This window comes from Cyprinodon tularosa, unplaced genomic scaffold (assembly GCF_016077235.1).
Source record: "Cyprinodon tularosa strain WSP-4 unplaced genomic scaffold, ASM1607723v1 ctg1, whole genome shotgun sequence".
Taxonomy (NCBI): Eukaryota; Metazoa; Chordata; class Actinopteri; order Cyprinodontiformes; family Cyprinodontidae; genus Cyprinodon; species Cyprinodon tularosa.
Window position 1 is genome coordinate 1272029 of NW_024037781.1, and position 19626 is coordinate 1291654.

The window sequence follows — 19626 nt, forward strand, 5'->3', positions numbered from 1 at the left end:
AACCTGGGCTATCATAACACCTGAGCAGTGCCACAGACTGATCGACTCCATGCCACGCCGCATTGCTGCAGTAATACAGGCCAAAGGAGGCCCAACTAAATACTGAGTGCTGTACATGCTCATACTTTTCATGTTCATACTTTTCAGTTGGCCAACATTTCTATAAATCCTTTGTTTTTATTGGTCTTCAGTAATATTCTAATTTTCTGATATGATGAATTTGAGATTTTCATTTGTTGTCATTTGTAATCATCAAAATTAAACAAAATAAACATCTGAAATATATGAGTTTGTATGTAATGTATGAATATAATATACAAGTTTCACTTTTTAAATGGAATTACTGAAATCAATCTACTTTTTCATGATATTCTAATTTTATGACCAGCACCTGTATGGCCAACCTGTATGCATCACAGTAATATGTGTATTGTGACTACTCTGGAGATTGGAGGCGGTCTTGTCTGCATTAAGCAGACAGCAGTGAAGTCTTTGCCTAGAGTGTAGCCGCAGGGTCTCTCTTCACAGCGAGGGACTGAAAGGACTAATGCAACACCATCATGCCGCTTTGTTAAGGGAAAAAAAAAACTCTTTTAGAGCAATATATGCTGGTAGAACTTCCTGTGAAGAAACTAACCACTGAGGGGAAACAGGTAGGATTCATAGAATATCTGCAAACACTGATGTAAAGGGGACGCACAGGTTTATTTCTGATTAACAAAGACATAAAATTAGTTAGAATGAGCAGTCTATTAAACTAAAAATTCTGATCCTGTACAACTTAGGGACAAATATTTATGATAACCACCTACAAGCCTCTCATTTTATCTGCAGTAACACCATCCTTCCACTGACACAGGCTGAAAGGCCAGTTATTCCAGAAGCAATGTGCAGCTGAGGAACAAAGAGTCTGACCAAGGTGACCATCATTGCATCACATCACAAATACCAAGTGCAGGGACAGAAACAACTGGTGCACTTCCACATGTTGATGAAATCACAAAGAAAAAAGCATTGTGTGGCTTTTTTTAAAGTAATCTCTCAAAATATAACATAGGTTGGGCAAAGAGACAATGACGCAATCGATACAGCTCAAAAGGGGGAATCTGCTAAACTAAGTATGGAGAATTTTGCATTATGAGAAGCTAATCCGTTACCTAAACAACCTAATCTAGCATTTAATAAATGTAACCTTAAAACAGGAAATATGCTCTGTTTCACTGTGAGGCAGTGAGGTTTCTATGTCATCTTTAAATCATATTTTAGGCTGAAAAAAATACATTAGCTTTACTATAAGCACCATAATACAAAACATTTGGGCTGAAACAATTAATAAGATTAATCGATTACTGAAATGATCGACTAATTTAGTAATCAATTAATCAGCAACTGAAGCATAGAGACTCTAAAACATGCCTTTAGCTGACAGACAAACCCATTTAATATATAAAAAAAATTGTTTTGTTTTATTTTGTAAGAATTCCTCTTTAAAGAACCATTGGCTATCCGATTATTAATTGATTAATCAAAAAAATAATCAATTTGCAAAATTATCGTTAGTTGCAGCCCGATCAAAAAATACACACAGAAAACACAGTTATGTTTCAACAACCTGCCGCACTGTAACACACCTCTCAGATCAATTACAATGGCTGGACAGCATGCAGCTCTGCAGCATGTTCCATCCAGAAAGGCTGTAAAGGTACAAAAAACATGAACCATTCCAATAAAACTAGTGGCGGATGCTGGAGGTCTGCTACACGTGTTTTACAGCAGCTAGAAACCGATGGCGGCTGTAGCTCCTTAAACAGAAACCAGGAGCCCCAACATGTAGCTGTTATGCTGACAAAAGCAAACACACTTCTCAGCCCCCTATATAATCGGAGGTTCAGCCATTAAAACATAACGCCGATGTCCAGGAAATGGTAAAACATGCTCTGACTGGAGTGTCACTGAAAAGAAAAGAAAAAACAGATACTGATACAAACATCATGCTCAATAACTAAGAATTATGTTATTTTTTCTTCACATTTACTAGAAATGAAGCTTGTTTTTGTTCCTTTAAATAATTTCATGAGTCACACAGGGGGTACTATAAGGGATTATTTCCAAATGTGAATTCATAACCCCTAAATTGATCATTCTATTATATATGAAAGCTTTTCTTATCACTCTTGAGTGACAGAAAGAAAAATCCAAGATATCACCTGCCAGATCCCTTAAATGTTGTGGCACAGAAAATCTCATCTAATCACCCAACACAGGACTTCAAATCAAATTGCTTTATACAACTGTACAGCTAGTAAAGGCAAATCTAATTCATGTTATGGCCAATCAAAACTCTCCTCCACTTAAAGGCCGGTTCAATCACGAAGCATCCCCATCACTATCTGAACGCACTCAGCTACATCAGAGGCAGGAGAAGGAGCTGGACGTAGGCGTCGCTCTGACAGTAATTGTGTTTAGCTGTTTAGATGTATGGGGGAATGTGGACGTAAGGCTGTATGTATTTAGCTTTAACCTTGATGAATAGCTGTAATCACTGGAGGGAACTTAAAAAGGCCATCCATAACTCCTGCCCCATCTTTGCTGAGCTTACAGGATGGTTAAAGCGTGGGGTCAAGCGTGCCATTTGTAGATCTGCAAAGGAGGAGTAGAGGATGTAAACGGTTATGAGGCTGACTAAAGATCAATGTTTTTGGGTTTTCTTTAAACTGACAGGAACAAACGTGAATTTAATCTAAACAGTGTGGAAACTATAAGGTTATTTAGGGCAGGGATCTGCAACCTGCAACTTTTTAGAAACTCAACTACTTCAATTTGGCTAAAAATGATGAAGAGCAAGCTAGTTTAAAAAAAAAAATAGATATGCTAACAAATGCGTGCTTTAGCATTTAAAAAAACAAAAAAACAGGAAGACTGTCATGAGAAGTTTAATGGGGAATATTGTAGGGATGCACGATATAATCGGCCCCCTATCGGAATATCGGACATCGGCCACCCCACCGATATTTAACCCGATATTTGATCAGCTTCTGAGTTTCTAAAGTCTAAAAAAAAATAAAAATAAAAAAAAGAAATACTAGTTCTTCTTCCTCAAAAACTTATTTTTTTACAGACTTAAAAACTTCTAAAGACGAGGGAAAAAATATTGATACATTAAAATATCACAATATCTTCATATGCTGATATATTGCCATTTAAAAACACCATATCAATCTCTTTTACTAATGAAATATTGCTATATGTCATCGTTATGCTACGAAATCCCCCGAAAATTCACGAAATTTTGCCATATTTTTAAATGCTGATATATTGATGCGGTATTGATCTATTTTACTAACAAAATCTCACAAGAATTTGCAAAATATCACGAGAGTTTGTAACAGAAAGATGAACTTTCACGAGATTTTGAAAGTAAAATAGATCGATATCGCGTTTTTAAAAATCTATCTGATATCAGCATATGAAAATATATTTGAGTATATTATTTTTCAAAGTGTCAGAAATGGATAACAAAACTGCTATTTTCAATGACTACTTATTTTTGTCCAGCTTTAACATCGGTATCGATATCGGTTATCGGCTACATGAGGTTTAAAATATCGGCATATCGGATATCGGCCAAAATCCCAATATCGTGCATCCCTAGAATATTGTCACTAATGATCACATAATCTGTGCTAACTAAATATGTAAGTACAGGAAGCAGAAGAAACAATACACCAAGTTGATTTATTGGGTTTAAGTAAAAAGTAAGACAAAGAAGAGAAAAAGCAGCAAGAACGCATGAAGCTGTTGTGTCTATGTGCATATTGAGAGCATCAGTGGGCGAGTAGGTGGGAGTTTCATCTGGATGAGCTCCCAGGTGTGTTGTAAGAGGGCAGCCGGCTGCCTGATGTGATGTTAGATCCTCAGGAAGAGAACCGGAGGGTAAAACGAAAGGATGGCTGTTCATTACTCCTCCGGCTGTCTGCTGCACACACACACACATTCTTAAAAACGTGGGGAAATGCTGCGCTGGGTATGCCTCGGTGCAGGAAACACAGAGACTGGAGCATGTTCACCATAATCACATAAGACTGGAACAGATACAGCTGCAACAGAGCAGGGAGGAGGGAGGGGAGAGATCCTAAAAAAAGGATCGGTCCGCTGAGAGACATGGAACCAAAGCGAGAATAAAGAGAATTGGATGTAGAACAGAGAGGAGGATAAAATGGGAGAAAGAGGAATGGCGTTATGGGATACAGAGAGGATGCTAACAGCTGGCACCAGGAGAGAAACCAGTGGGAGGAAGTGGCAAAACAAAAAAACAAACAAAACAAGTGTTTAAAAAAAACATGAAAGCAGAGAAAAAGAAAATAAATTCAAAGCTATATTGACGATGGAGAGAAGAGCATGAAGACAGAAGAGGAAAGAGGGTGGGACAGCAGAAGAAAGTGCCGGAGAGAACGATGAAATGAGGAGGAGGAGGAGAGGGAGCTAGAGGAGCAAAGCAAACGCACCTCGGAGCAGGTTCAGCCTGAGAGGGGGAAAAAGGTTTTAGCCAGATTAAAGAAGCCAGGCGGGCCTCTTAAGACCATCCGCCTAATGAAATATGTCAAAGCCCATAAAGAAACACTGAGGTCATTTAGGAAGGCGGGCAGTGCGTCGGGTGGGGCGCGGCGCAGAGTAGGAAACCGGGCGAATACACTGCATCAGCAAAAATGAAAACCATGCAAGAGCCCGTCAATACACATTAGGCAAGATGTCGACTGGAGAGGAGGAAAAGAGAAAAATGCCAGAAGAAAGGGAGAAATGGAGCGCTTTCTTTTATCATGGACCATCAGATACATGAGGCTAATCATAAAGAGAGGATGGTGAGAGTGGAGAGAAGCAGGAGCTGGAGCCACTTGTGTGAATGCTGAGTATGGAGAATCGGAGGCCATTTGTTTTCAACCAGCAGCAAGCTTTCTCAGCTGCTGCAGGTGGGTGGAGATCAGTGGAGGTGTGCGCTTCAGAAGCAGAGAGACTGGTCACAGCCCTTTACTTACCTAAAAACAAGATCTATAGAAGTTTGGTGGCTGAACAGAGAAGTTAAGATCATAATGACCAAATGAGTAAAAAAACATTCTTACAGGGACCTTTAGTGATTGGTCCAGAGAATCACGACACTAAATGATCAATCCTCCAACTATACCTCATCTTTCCATTCATGCATGATTTCTTTTCCACATCCTTTGATGTATCATCTTCCATTCAAACACCACTCATTCACTAAAGCAGCTCTGATTGGTCGATTTCAACAGCCCCAGGAAGTACAGGTGAATCTAATGCAATTTCCAAAAACTTTCACTTTATTGCATCTATTTTTGATTGTTTTATGGATAATTACCACTTATAGGGAATTATTAGAAAATCTGATTTTTAATTTGAAATATTATACAAAAATCATGTCACCTTAACAACCAGTAGTGACTATGATGATCGTCGATAGCCTCCATAAGGGGAGAAGGCCAAAAATATTTGTTTTAAAGGATTTTTTTAAGACCAATATCAATAACCGATAACTTCCTCCTTCTAAAGGCCATCGGTTACCTATAAGATATCTAATGATAAGAAAAAGTCTTGTAAGCAAGAGTGTAAGATTATGATAATTATGCTCTAAATACGACCAAAAGAACTTGTTGTTTGAATACTTTTTATATGAAGAAACATTAACATCTGAAATATATAAGATAGAAAAGTTAAATTCAATTTATTCATATCAACTTTAGACATTTGAGTATGTAAATATTTAATTGAAAAAGTGCATTTCTCACAAAAATGTTAATGTTGCCGTCAATCAGTGTATGAATGCATTTTGTGATAGCATCATACTGAGAAAATGTAGCGTCGCCTCAGCACGGTGAAGCATGGCTCCAAGTGGCTAATGAGCCAAGAAAACCCATCATTTTTCAACAAGTTATTGTCCCTATAATTATCGTGCACCCCTCATGTAATTCTACTAGTGAAAAGAAAAAGTGTGGAGAGAAAAAAAAGCAGACAGACAACGCATTTGCCAGGAAGACAAAAAAAAAAATAAATAAAAAAGGCTAAAAAAAAAACCTATGGTAAATACCACAGGTGAAATACCTCCATCCTAATCTGCACTAATGCAGTGAAATCATGCCAATGGAGCAACCAAATACTGAATGCATATGCTGCAAAGTACAAAGAAAACCGTTCTGCAATAGAAATTAATATTAAATTAATTTTGAGTAGTCATTTTTTTCTCCATTTGGCGGACAAAATTTATGAGAAGTAAATGATTTAATTGCATCTTTGTTTGTTAATCTAAATAATCTAAGCATTTCACTTTTCTAAAACAAATTAGTGAAATTAATCACTTTGTGGATGATATTCTAATTTATGGAGTTGTACTTGTGAGTGTTGCTTCAAAACCAAATTTTTATATAATTTATCTTAAAGGTATAGTGGGGGATGTACTTTTTCCAGGTGGATCTTAAAAATAAGTGTTCCTCCTAATTGTCAATCATTCTGGTGATATGTTTACGTAAGGCTGTGCTACGCTTCGTCCCCATTTTCACTTACCGGTCATGAGTCAGACATAGTGGAAAAATTGCAAATCTTCTTTTGGAAAGTAAGCTTGTATGGGAGATGCAAACAGCAACTTTTAAACAGAGCGTGCACGAGGAGAAATGGGCTTTTGCACGCTCTCGCACCTGTTTAATAGGCGTTCCATCTCTGGAGTGGGTACAGGGTTGTGCATGTGTATTTTTATTTTCTTTTTCAAGTGGAAAGGGCGGGTCTTTTAAAAAATTTGCATTACATCCTCAACTATAACTTTAAGTCTAACATCCATGGATCAAACAAAGGGCCCATCTTAAAAACGTGACTCCTCTTTTTTCCCAAGCCCCCTTTCAAACCAAAAGAAGACATCTAAAACATCCCCACTGCCTTTCTTCCCTGCTCTCTGCTACTTTTATTCCATTTCTGAGGAGAACACGTCATTTCGGCAGCCTGCTGCGGGTGGCACGCCGTCATCTTTCTGTTCGTGAACTGAGAGAATGTGCTCCTGCAGTCGCATTTGAAGGCACTATTAGAGAATAATACATCAGCTGCACTTTGATCCAGCACTCTTCCCTCAAAGAAGAAAAGCGCTAACGTTTTTGTGCTGGTTTACCTTAAAGCAGACATTACTCAAATAAAAATGAGGCAGAAGCGAAGTGTGAACAAATAACAGCAGCCGAAGCAATTGTGATGTAATACGGCTGCTGTCAGCTGGGCGAGGATTGAACGCTGTGGGCTTCCTGACCTGGATGGCTATAAAGCAGCAAGAGCTCGCACACTAAGTGCTTCACAACTCAACTGTGTCAGCTGGGCGGCGAAGGGAGGGGAAGAGCAACAAGAAAGGGGAAGAATAAAAGGAAACATTGGGAATGAGGAAGGTAGGTTTGTTTAGGAGGCACTCACCATTTCTCTGCCCCGCCAGCAATCCAACGTTGCTCTCGTCCGCCACTAGGACACACAAAAAAAAACACCTTTATTACACGAGGAACATATTCTGCGACACAAAGCAGCATTCGGACCATTCCTGGGCTTTGTGCTGCTTCACAAATGCTTTATACTGCCTCATAATGGAACAGGCATATGCTGGAAATGAATCCCTGCATAACGTGGTGGAGGACGGGCGGCGGCACACGCTGAGAGAGGAAATGAAAAAGAAGCTAAATGTGAGAAAAGATTGGGTTTACAGGAGAAAACGAGAACAGATAAAGAGGAGTGAAATAATAAAAGGGACCCAGAGAAACGGGCGTGGGCCCCCACCTGTAAGAGGGCTGAGGTGGGCCGGCGGCAGCCACCAAGGGCGCCTCGCCGTGGGACACGATAATAGGTTTTCATTAGGCTGCTGTTTCTCTTAAATAATCCTTTTCATTTTTTATGAAGGCAATTTTCCCAGCGGAGATACGTGGGGGTGGGGATGAAGGAAGGGAGCGATATTAGAAACATGGAGGTGTGAAGAGAGGGGTGCAAAACCAAAACAAAAAACTACGCAGACGATATTTAAACATCCATAGCAAGAAGAAATGCATGTCCTGTGTGTCTGATTAAATATAAGCAAATAGTTTGAGGGTAGAAAAGCATTCCAAGCTGTATGACCCTGGCAAAAAAAAGTCTGCATTGCCAGCAGCCAGCTTGGATGCAAGCAGGAAGGCTAAAAAGTAAAATCCCTCCTTTAACCTCCAGTAGCTACTTCATATTCAACAGAATGGTCAAACTTGAGAAAACTGGTGTCCCTGAATTTAAAGAGGACAGAAAAAAAGAAGAAAAAATCTGCCTTGAGAGGATTGTGCACAGAAGAGTTAGGGGGAGATTCACAAGACATGGACTGAGGTTGAACTTTAGGATCCACCACAGTTTTTTTAGGTACAAGCTGTCTTTTTTTTTTGGAAGAGTTGGACTTTATTTTTATATAACAAACTTTTCTATTTTGCGGGCATCAAACCCCATTTTAGGCCATTTAGACCTTTGCTGCCATTGCTTCCCTCATCTACAAAATCAATATTAAGCACATCATGATCGTGGAAAAGGAGGAGAAGTATATAGTAAACAGGAGTTAAACACAAATATTTCCAAATATTGCTCAAACTTCAGGAAAATTAAAGGAGTTTGTTGTTTTACTTTAACAGATTTCCTTCAAAAACCTCTCTGATATAACCATGAGTCACTGCTTGTGAAGTCGATCAGGATTCGGAGACTCCACAGTTTCTAAAAGGTCTGCTCTTTCCCTGCACTTTAAACATCTTAATAACAATCCATACAAGCCACTTTCCCAAAGCTTTGGACTAATAAAAGCATTAGGGAGGAAAAAAAGAACTAGCTCTCCATTCGGTTTCCGTAAAACAAAAAAAAAAAAAAGATATCTATATATATCTATATATATATATATATATCTATATATATACACTATATTGCCAAAAGTATTTGCTCACCCATCCAAATTATTGGAATCAGGTGTTCCAATCACTTCCATGGCCACAGGTGTATAAATTCAAGCACCTAGGCATGCAGACTGTTTTTACAAACATTTGTGAAAGAATGGGTCGCTCTCAGGAGCTCAGTGAATTCCAGCGTGGAACTGTGATAGGATGCCACCTGTGCAACAAATCCAGTCGTGAAATATCCTCGCTCCTAAATATTCCACAGTCAACTGTCAGCTGTATTATAAGAAAATGGAAGTGTTTGGGAACGACAGCAACTCAGCCACGAAGAGGTAGGCCACGTAAACTGACGGAGCGGGGTCAGCGGATGCTGACGCGCATAGTGCGAAGAGGTCGCCAACTTTCTGCAGAGTCAATCACTACAGACCTCCAAACTTCATGTGGCCTTCAGATTAGCTCAAGAACAGTGCGCAGAGAGCTTCATGGAATGGGTTTCCGTGGTCGAGCAGCTGCATCCAAGCCATACATCACCAAGTGCAATGCAAAGCGTCGGATGCGGTGGTGTAAAGCACGCCGCCACTGGACTCTAGAGCAGTGGAGACGCGTTCTCTGGAGTGACGAATCGCGCTTCTCCATCTGGCAATCTGATGGACGGGTCTGGGTTTGGCGGTTGCCAGGAGAACGGTACTTGTCTGACTGCATTGTGCCAAGTGTAAAGTTTGGTGGAGGGGGGATTATGGTGTGAGGTTGTTTTTCAGGAGCTGGGCTTGGCCCCTTAGTTCCAGTGAAAGGAACTCTGAATGCTTCAGCATACCAAGACATTTTGGACAATTCCATGCTCCCAACTTTGTGGGAACAGTTTGGAGCTGGCCCCTTCCTCTTCCAACATGACTGTGCACCAGTGCACAAAGCAAGGTCCATAAAGACATGGATGACAGAGTCTGGTGTGGATGAACTTGACTGGCCTGCACAGAGTCCTGACCTCAACCCGATAGAACACCTTTGGGATGAATTAGAGCGGAGACTGAGAGCCAGGCCTTCTCGTCCAACATCAGTGTGCGACCTCACAAATGCGCTTCTGGAAGAATGGTCAAAAATTCCCATAAACACACTCCTAAACCTTGTGGACAGCCTTCCCAGAAGAGTTGAAGCTGTTCTAGCTGCAAAGGGTGGACCGACGTCATATTGAACCCTATGGATTAGGAACGGGATGTCACTTAAGCTCATATGTGAGTCAAGGCAGGTGAGCAAATACTTTTGGCAATATAGTGTATATCTATATATATATATATATATATATATATATATATAGATATATATATATATATATATCTATATATATATATATATATAAACATAATCTTCATATTGAAAAAAGTAGTACGCTTTATTGGATGTTTTCAGAGAGTTTAGCACGCAGACACAACCCTCCCATTCGTGGCAGAGGATTTCAGTGTGTGAGCAAAAGCCTCTGAGTCAACAGCCTTCTTTGCTAAGGTATCCAGGGTCAATAAAAGCTGCTCACCTCCTTGTGTCAAGTGGTGTTTAATAAAAAGTGAACCTGCTCTCCGGTGTGGCTCAAGCGCAGATACATGTGACCGTAAGGATTGACATATGGGAACATTATCTGAGGAGAAAAACGCATTTGTCTCCTTAAATAAAACCCATCCGGGCAGGGTCAGAGCCGTCTGAGGTCTTCTGTGCGCCCGGAGCTCCCTGCAGTCTTTACACAGACACACACAAAGCCTAGCTAACCACCTTTTTTCATCTCAGAGTGTTTTAGAAAAGAAAAAGATGAATAGAAGCAAACTGATAACAGAGAGGCAGAAAAAAAAAAAAGATTGAAATGGAGGAAGAAGGAATGGAGATGGAAGCGGTAGTGGGGTGGCAGATAGTAGTGGGTATTGGAGTGGGTCCTCAGTGGAATAAAGCAGAGCGTGTGTGTGTGTGTGTGTAGCCCACCCTTGTCCATAATGAAAGCCAGCTTGGGTGGCAGAGGGGTGTGCTGCAGGAAGAAAGCCAATCCACTGAACCTAATGAACCGGGATTGGAAATCAGACCGAGGCAGAGAAGAAAGAAATAGATAGAAGAGAGCGAGCGCAATGAAGTCATCTGCTGGAAAAACAAAGTGCTGAAAGGAAAGAGGAGATGAAGATGAAGGGAGTGGAGGGAGGAAAGAAAAATGAAAAAGATTAGGGATAAACACATAAAGCAACAAACTGAAACAAAGAAGCAAAAAGAGACAAAGATGGAGGGAAAAACGACGACAGAAGAAAAGGAAGGGTCAGCTAGGGTTAATACAGGGAAATCAGCAGCTTCGGTCTCCACTTCCACAAGCTGTGAGATAGAAACCTCGTTCTGTTCATCACTGGCAACATATCCAAACACACACACAGCAGTTTGCTGGAAAGCCCCTGGGCTTATAAGTTCAGGAGGTCAATTCCCCCCAGGCTGGGAATAATAGCAGTGGAGCACATATCACAACAAAGAATGGAGCTGATAAGAAGCATGTGATCTCCGCTGTGGCCGTTTGGAGTCCAGCTCAGAGATTAAACCACTATTTCACACTGGTTGGTGATAGACGAGGCCACAGTGTGGTTAGTATAGGTGTCAACCGGCGGGGACGGAGTGGGAGCTCACCGAGGTCCATGCTCTTGGAGGTTCTGTTACGAGGCACGTTGTCCTTTTCCTTGATCAGGTTGCTGTTCGGGTAGAAAGCTGTAGGCTTGCCGGGCACCTCACTAAAAAACAATCAAGGATAGAGATTTGTTTAGGATTTAATCACAAAAGAAAGGTGACAAATTAAATATCCCGGAGTTCTTTTCTGATATTTCAAATAATGCCTTTAAATACTTAACCATGTGACCGTTCTAAACAACAGAAGTTGACCCAGTGTGTTTATGCATATTTACTTTAAAGGTATAGTGGAGGATAATCTAAATAAGGGGTCCTCCTAATTGTCAATCATTCTAGTGATATGTTTATGTAAGGCCGCCCTACTTGCACGTCCCATCTTTTTCTGCGCATGCTCACTTTCAGGCATACATCTGTGGTGAGCTACAGTTTCAGTCATTGAAGCTCACATTTCTCACTGCGGTACTTTGAAAATGGCTCAGAAACAGCAGATATTTCCCAGAATGCTTTGCGTTATGGGATTTGCTGTCACAGCTGCCTGCTGTCGTCATAGGCTGCCGCTACCTGACAGTGGAGACTGATAAAAAAAAGTTGCCGCAGTCACCGCGCAGTGGACGAGGATTTTCGTGACCAATGGGGAGCAAAAAGAAGTGATGATCTCTCCAAACGGTCAGTTAACCGCGTTCACTATGAAGTCCACTATATAGTCCGTGCTCTATATAGTGATTGAGGGATTTAGGGGTTAGGGCGGACGTTCAGACACAGTAAGCTTGTATGAGCTGTGAGAGCAGCAACTTTTAAACAGAGTGTGCACGAGGAGAAATCGGCTTGTGCATGCTCTAGCATGCATTAAATAGGTGTTCCCTCTCGGGAGCAGGTACAGGTGCGTGCATATACAGGTGCTGGTCATAAAATTAGAATATCATGAAAAAGTAGATTGATTTCAGTAATTCCATTTAAAAAGTGAAACTTGTATATTATATTCATACATTACATACAAACTCATATATTTCAGATGTTTATTTTGTTTAATTTTGATGATTACAAATGACAACAAATGAAAATCTCAAATTCATCATATCAGAAAATTAGAATATTGTGAAAAGGTTCAAAATTGATGGCCCCTGGTGCCACACTCTAATCAGCTAATTAACTCAAACCACCTGCAAAAGCCTTTAAATGGTCTTTCAGTCTAGTTCTATAGGCTACACAATCATGGGGAAGACTGCTGACTTGACAGTTGTCCAAAAGACGACCATCGACACCTTGCACAAGGAGGGCAAGACACAAAAGGTCATCGCTAAAGAGGCTGGCTGTTCACAGAGCTCAGTGTCCAAGCACATTAATAGAGAGGCGAAGGGAAGGAAAAGATGTGGTCGAAAAAAGTGTACAAGCAAGAGAGATAACCGCACCCTGGAGAGGATTGTGAAACAAAACCCATTCAAAAATGTGGGGGAGATTCACAAAGAGTGGACTGCAGCTGGAGTGAGTGCTTCAAGAACCACCACACACAGACGTATGAAAGACATGGGTTTCTGCTGTCGCATTCCTTGTGTCAAGCCACTCTTGAACCACAGACAGCGTCAGAAGCGTCTTGCCTGGGCTAAAGAGAAACAGGACTGGACTGCGGGTGAGTGGTCCAAAGTCATGTTCTCTGATGAAAGTAAATTTTGCATTTCCTTTGGAAATCAAGGTCCCAGAGTCTGGAGGAAAAGAAGAGAGGCACTTCATCCACGTTGCTTGAAGTCCAGTGTAAAGTTTCCACAGTCAGTGATGGTTTGGGGTGCCATGTCATCTGCTGGTGTTGGTCCATTGTGTTTTCTGAGGTCCAGGGTCAACGCAGCCACATACCAGGAAGTTTTAGAGCACTTCATGCTTCCTGCAGCTGACCAACTTTTTGGAGATGCAGATTTCATTTTCCAACAGGACTTGGCACCTGCACACAGTGCCAAAGCTACCAGTACCTGGTTGAAGGACCATGGTATCCCTGTTCTTAATTGGCCAGCAAACTCTCCTGACCTTAACCCCATAGAAAATCTATGGGGTATTGTGAAGAAGAAGATGCAATACACCAGACCCAACAATTCAGAAGAGCTAAAAGCCACTATTAGAGCAACCTGGGCTATCATAACACCTGAGCAGTGCCACAGACTGATCGACTCCATGCCACGCCGCATTGCTGCAGTAATACAGGCCAAAGGAGGCCCAACTAAATACTGAGTGCTGTACATGCTCATACTTTTCATGTTCATACTTTTCAGTTGGCCAACATTTCTATAAATCCTTTGTTTTTATTGGTCTTCAGTAATATTCTAATTTTCTGATATGATGAATTTGAGATTTTCATTTGTTGTCATTTGTAATCATCAAAATTAAACAAAATAAACATCTGAAATATATGAGTTTGTATGTAATGTATGAATATAATATACAAGTTTCACTTTTTAAATGGAATTACTGAAATCAATCTACTTTTACATGATATTCTAATTTTATGACCAGCACCTGTATATTTTTTTATTTTTTTTATTTGTGAAAATCCTCCACTACACCTGTAATGCTGCAACATTAATCTAACAGTTTTGCCGCTCAAATTTAGGAAGCAGTAATTTTTTGAAAATTTCAAAAAATACAACTTTAAAAAGGAATGGAAGTTTTTAAATCAAGAATCTTTGTATTTGAAACCCTGTGTGCATCTTGGAGGGATACCTGCGGTGGGGAGGTGTAAGAGTTAAGTCTCTGCTCATCTCCTCCACAGAACCAGGGGAGGGGGGCGGAGGGAAGCCTTGCTCATCATCGTCGTTGCTGTATTCGCCATAGCTACCGTTGGTGGTGGCTGGAGCTGAAAAGAAAACATCAGAATGGAATCAAAGATGCTGTCTGAGCCAACAGATCTTAGAATGACAAAAAAAAGCTGATAAAGGTTTATTTAATATATTTATTTTCCATCTGCTTTTAGTCACTTTATATTGCTTTTGTGCCAACTTAAAACTAAAGCTGTCTGAATTACCTCTAACATAAGCCTTGGATCCAATAAAAGCTTAATGCACGCTCAGTTGTTGCTTCTACTGTTACATATCGTCCTGACCATTACTATAGCATAATGAAAGAGCTTTACATTAAAGGAAAATAGATGCTCCTACAATAGATACTCCTGACATGCAATAATCACCTCAACAGAAAGGCTTCCTTCTAATGGCTCTGCTGCTCTACCTGCATTTCCATGACAAGCAAACCCCAAGAGTGCAGCAATTCCCTGAAAACCCCTTTCCCCTGCTGTACTAATACTTCAGAGTGACTGAAAGGAACAGAGGAAAAGAATGAATTCAAAACAGGTTTTTTTTTTTCTCCTTTCTTTTTAACACAACAGCGTTCATGCTGCATAATACCCTTTATGCAAATCTGGCCCACTTAGGAGCTGTTTCATCAGGATAATGATTCCAAGGTCAGATCTTTTACACATGAAAGGGGAGCATCAGAAAAACATAGTTAATGATGTCCTTTCTCCTGCTAAAAATATTCAAGGATGGAGCCAACAAGAGATGCAAAGATAGAGCTGGAGAAATATAACAAATGCAAAGGGTGGTGGGTAGCGATGATCTAGGAGAGCTGAACAAGAACTGGGGTTTAAAGAGGGCGGCGAGCGATGCCAGACGCACAGACTCTATGAGGGGGCCAACTAACAGCCTGGGAGTACACACCCAGCTGATAACAGGAGTACACAAACACTCCAGGTTTGATGTTGCCGCTCTGACTGCTCAAACGGACAAACAGAGCTTGCTGCTGTGTGCTCACCGCTCCTCAGGTCGCTGTAGTAACCGCCGTTCTTTGTTGCCGTGTGACCGCCGCCGTTCATAGTGGAGTCTGGCTTAGCGGTTCTGACAGGTCCGGAGGGTCTCTGGGTGGAATCGTGGCTTCGAGGCTCCTGTCAACAAAGAAAAGAACAGAGCCAGCTCTAAACTGTGTCACATGAAAAATTGATGATATTTTAACCAGCAGAAGATTCCAAGTGAGCTCATCTATTTCCCACAGGACTGGATTGGGGGGTTATATCCAACACAGGAACACAACATGCAAAAAAACTAAACAAATTAAGCACTTCTTAAAATGAAGAATCGAAAATAGCACAAATACTAAAATATATACACATGCCTCCTCTAAAATCTGAAAAAAAAAAAACACTGTCTGATAGCTTTCAAGAATTCAGGTGGAAGTTTGAATATCGGACCACTGTGGTAGAAGGTTTTATTTTAATTAATGCGCTAGCACCCAGATTTAAAGTAAGCTCAGGGTTTCTATCAACAAGAATATATTTGTAATGTTTGTCAATAACTTTTAATCAGTGTTTATGATTGAACTGAACAAACTTTGTTCTAAAGGTTTTCATATAAGAACCTGTTTTGATGCTAAAGAAAATGAAATGAACTCGAAACTGATGTGAAAATGCATTTTTTTAAACGTCTAAAAGGGACCTGCCTTAAACCTATTATAGATTAACGGACTTTGCTTAGAGGGTTGGTAAGGAAACCCTTCCTTTGAAAACTGCTCTAGAGTAAGATTTACTATTTATTCAAATGTCAATTTAGAATCACACAGTTCACTGTAATTTATCATGTAAAAAAAAAATATATTTTTTTAGGCTCAGTGTCTTTAGGTATACTACACACTCCAAATATTTGCTGTGAGCAGGCAGAAACACACACTAGAACAAAGGAAGGGAGGAGTTAAATAAGAAAGGCTATGAAGAGGAAATAAAGGAGAAAAGAAGGGAAAAATAGAAATAGAGCAATAGGGGATGGAGGACAAGGAAGAAAGGAAGTATAGAATGAAGGAAAGGCATGAGGGAAAAGGAAGGAAACAAGGAGATGGGTCTGATAGGAAGGGAAGATTGATAAGAAAGACAGAGGGGAAGTAAGACATATGAAAAGGGGTATTGAACAAGGACAGGAGGACAGGTGAAAGGATACCTGGAACTAAAGAAGACAAAGGAAAGAGGATAGAAGGAAGGACCCCAGTTAGACAATGGAATAAGAAACAAAGTAGAAATTTCCATCCAGAGCGGCAAACTCAACTGAATTACAGACTTTTCCAAGCTGTCATGGAAGAATTACGCTGGCGGTGAAAAAAAAAAAAACTTGCTTAAAGTGACATTTCACCAAACATTAGCGTATGTACTCAACTAAGGTAGTATTTAAAAGTCTGACATTTTTAGAGTTTCTCGTTTTGTAAATAAACATTAAACACTGATAGACCTCAACTAATGACAACATTTATCTATTTTATACCTGTTTCAATGAAGTACCTTCAATCTGTTCATCCTTTTTTTCCCTACTTAAGTAAAAGTTAATCTTTCATTAAGATCTTTTGCATTTTCTTAAGCCAAACACTGCTGTGCTTCATGTTACAAAATAAACACAAACAAAACAGAAATATTCTCTAGACATGGTAGAGATGATCTGCTGCATTTCAGACTGAACATCAGAATGAGGAAGAAAGGGGATTTTTCATGGTTGTTGTTTCCAGACAGGCTAGTCTGGGTATTTCAGAACCTACTGATCTATGATTTTAACCTACAGCCATCTCTCAGGTTTAAAGAGAATGGTCTGAAAAAGAGAAAGTATCCAGAAAGTAGGAGTTCTGTGGGCACAAATGCCTTGCTGATGCCAGAGGAGAATGGTCAGACTGGTTGGAGCTGATAGAAAGGCAACAGTAACTTAAATAACCACTTGTCACAACTAAGGTATGCAGAAGAACATCTCTGAAGACACAACATGTTGAACCTTGAGGTGGATGATGGGCTACAGCAGCAGAAGAGCACACCGGGTCCTGTCTACTAGGAAAAGGAAACTGAAGCTACAGTTTACACAGGCTCCACAAACTTGGACAATAAATTGGAAAACATTTCCTGGTCCAACTGTCTCCATTTCTACTGCAACATTTGGATGTTTGGGTCAGAATCTGGCTTCACCAACATGAAAGCATGGATCCATCATGCCTTGTATCAATGGTACAGGCTGATGGTGGTGTAATGGTGTGGGGGATATTTTCTTGTCACACTTTGGGCCCCTTAGTACCAGAGGAGCATCATGTCAACGCCACATCGTACCAGAGTATTGTTGCTGTCCATGTCCATCCCTTTATAACCACAGCGTGACCATTAGCTTCATGGCTACTTCCAGTAGGATAACACACCATATCATGAAGAGAAAATTATCTCCTGCTTTCTTGAACATGACAATGGATTCACTGTAATAAAATGGCCTTCACTGTTAGCAGACCCAATAGAGCACCTTTGCAATGTGGTGGAGGCGGAGAATCCTATCATGTCAATATGGGCCAAACACTCTGAGGAACGTTTCCAGTACCTTGTTGAATCTATGCCACAAAGGATTGAGGGAGTTCTTAAAGCAAAAGGGGGTCCAGCAGGTACTAGCAAGGTGTACCTACTGTAATAAAGTGGTTGGTGAGTGTTTAGTTCCTCAAATAGAGGCGATATATCAGTCAGCTTTGCAGCAGAAACCTGCTGGAACCAACAGTCGCTGTAACTTCCCATAGAGATCTGAACATGCTGCTTCTTTTAATGGCTGAATTTGAATATACGTATGTTTTTTTAAGTCCTGAGAGCATTGACAGGCATATTATCAAACAACCATCCAGCATTACAAAGGACCCCCCCTCCAGAGTCGGCGCTGCTGGAGGATGAAAGCAGCTTTCTCTGGTCAAAGAACCGGGAACCACAGCTGTCAAATACAAAATCCAACCTATGCAGACTTATTTAAACTAAAAGGTAGGCCCAAGAAACAGTGTGGAGTAATTACAGGTGTTCTAGTAGCTCTCTAGTATCAAAGCAGCGGGTGGGGGAGCATCTCCAGAGTCATGCAGTCTCTGGGGTATCATTAGCAGCAGGCACACATCTTAATATACCTCCATATCACTCTGCTGTCAATCCCAGACTTCATATATGTGTGCAAGAAGCATTTACACAGTAACGTATGACAGCCCTCCTGCATCTGTCAGTTACACATAAATCCTATCATAGCCCCCACCCCCCTCCCCTCCCTGCAGCTATCCCTCCATCTTCCATCCATCCCTCAGCTGCAGGCCTTTGAAGCAGCGCGGCAGACAACCAGTCAGATATCTTAATCCCATAACAATAAGTGAATGTTAGGGGTGGGTCCATCTTTGCAGTCTGTCTTAGCAAACTGCTACATTCAAGGGGTTTATAGAAGAGGTAGACCCTCAGGATGGACGGGAGAAACACATCTCAGACATCTTCATGCTTCTAATCAGAGATCCTGCCTTGCAAAAGTATCTATATCCTTAAATGCATTCCAAATTGTTGTGAAATGAGCACACAACTAATACTACTAGTATTTTCATGGGATTTTAAGAGATAAACCAGGACAAAAAGGATTTATTAGTTTCCAACATTTTTACTTGCAAATAAAAGTCTAAATATGCAAAGGTACAATTGTCCTTTTTTATCCTTCAAATGTTATTTAATTCATATCCACGTTTTAAACATCATTTAAAATTTATTTGGCTGGAAAACCAGACTTTGACTAGGCCTCTCTAACTGTAGAACACACATGGATCTTTTTAGACATACTCCCCAAATGAGACGGGAATATATGTGTAAATCTTAAAGTTAAAAATAGCAAGAAAAAAAGTATTTTCCTTCATTCTCAACCAGCTCTGGCATTATATTAAATTCTCCTGTCCCTCTAGAGCAGGGGTGAGCAATTAAAAAATCTGTGGGGTCCAAATAAAGAAAATCATTAACCAGTAAAGGTCCGGAGACATTTTGAAATATAATCTGTTACTTAAAACATAATTTAACTATGAAACAAAATTAGGTGTTTATGCATCCATGTCATCCTTTGAAATTTTAAATAAAAAGTACTTTAAAAAAAAATAGAAAATGTTTCCATTTTAAAATCTAAAGTGTTTTTTGAAGTAGAGACAACAATTGTTCACTTTGGTATATACTGTAGACAATTTCCTGATTCACATATTTTATAAAACACCTGAACTGACTTTTTGTTCTTTTTTATGGTTTAATGAGAGC

The 19626-nt window shown here is 40.3% G+C and overlaps 1 protein-coding gene across 3 annotated transcripts in view; it reads right to left on the bottom strand.

Moving 5' to 3' along the window:
* Positions 1 to 19626, bottom strand: part of pard3ba (par-3 family cell polarity regulator beta a) — a 176778-nt gene that overhangs the window by 77278 nt on the left and 79874 nt on the right. For all 3 annotated transcript variants that reach the window (XM_038280701.1, XM_038280628.1, XM_038280779.1), the window contains 4 exons: positions 15354 to 15483; positions 14268 to 14400; positions 11565 to 11665; positions 7456 to 7500 (listed from right to left, as the gene is read on the bottom strand). In XM_038280701.1, the coding sequence (XP_038136629.1) occupies positions 7456 to 7500; positions 11565 to 11665; positions 14268 to 14400; positions 15354 to 15483 (409 nt within the window). The remainder of the gene's footprint in view (positions 1 to 7455; positions 7501 to 11564; positions 11666 to 14267; positions 14401 to 15353; positions 15484 to 19626) is intronic.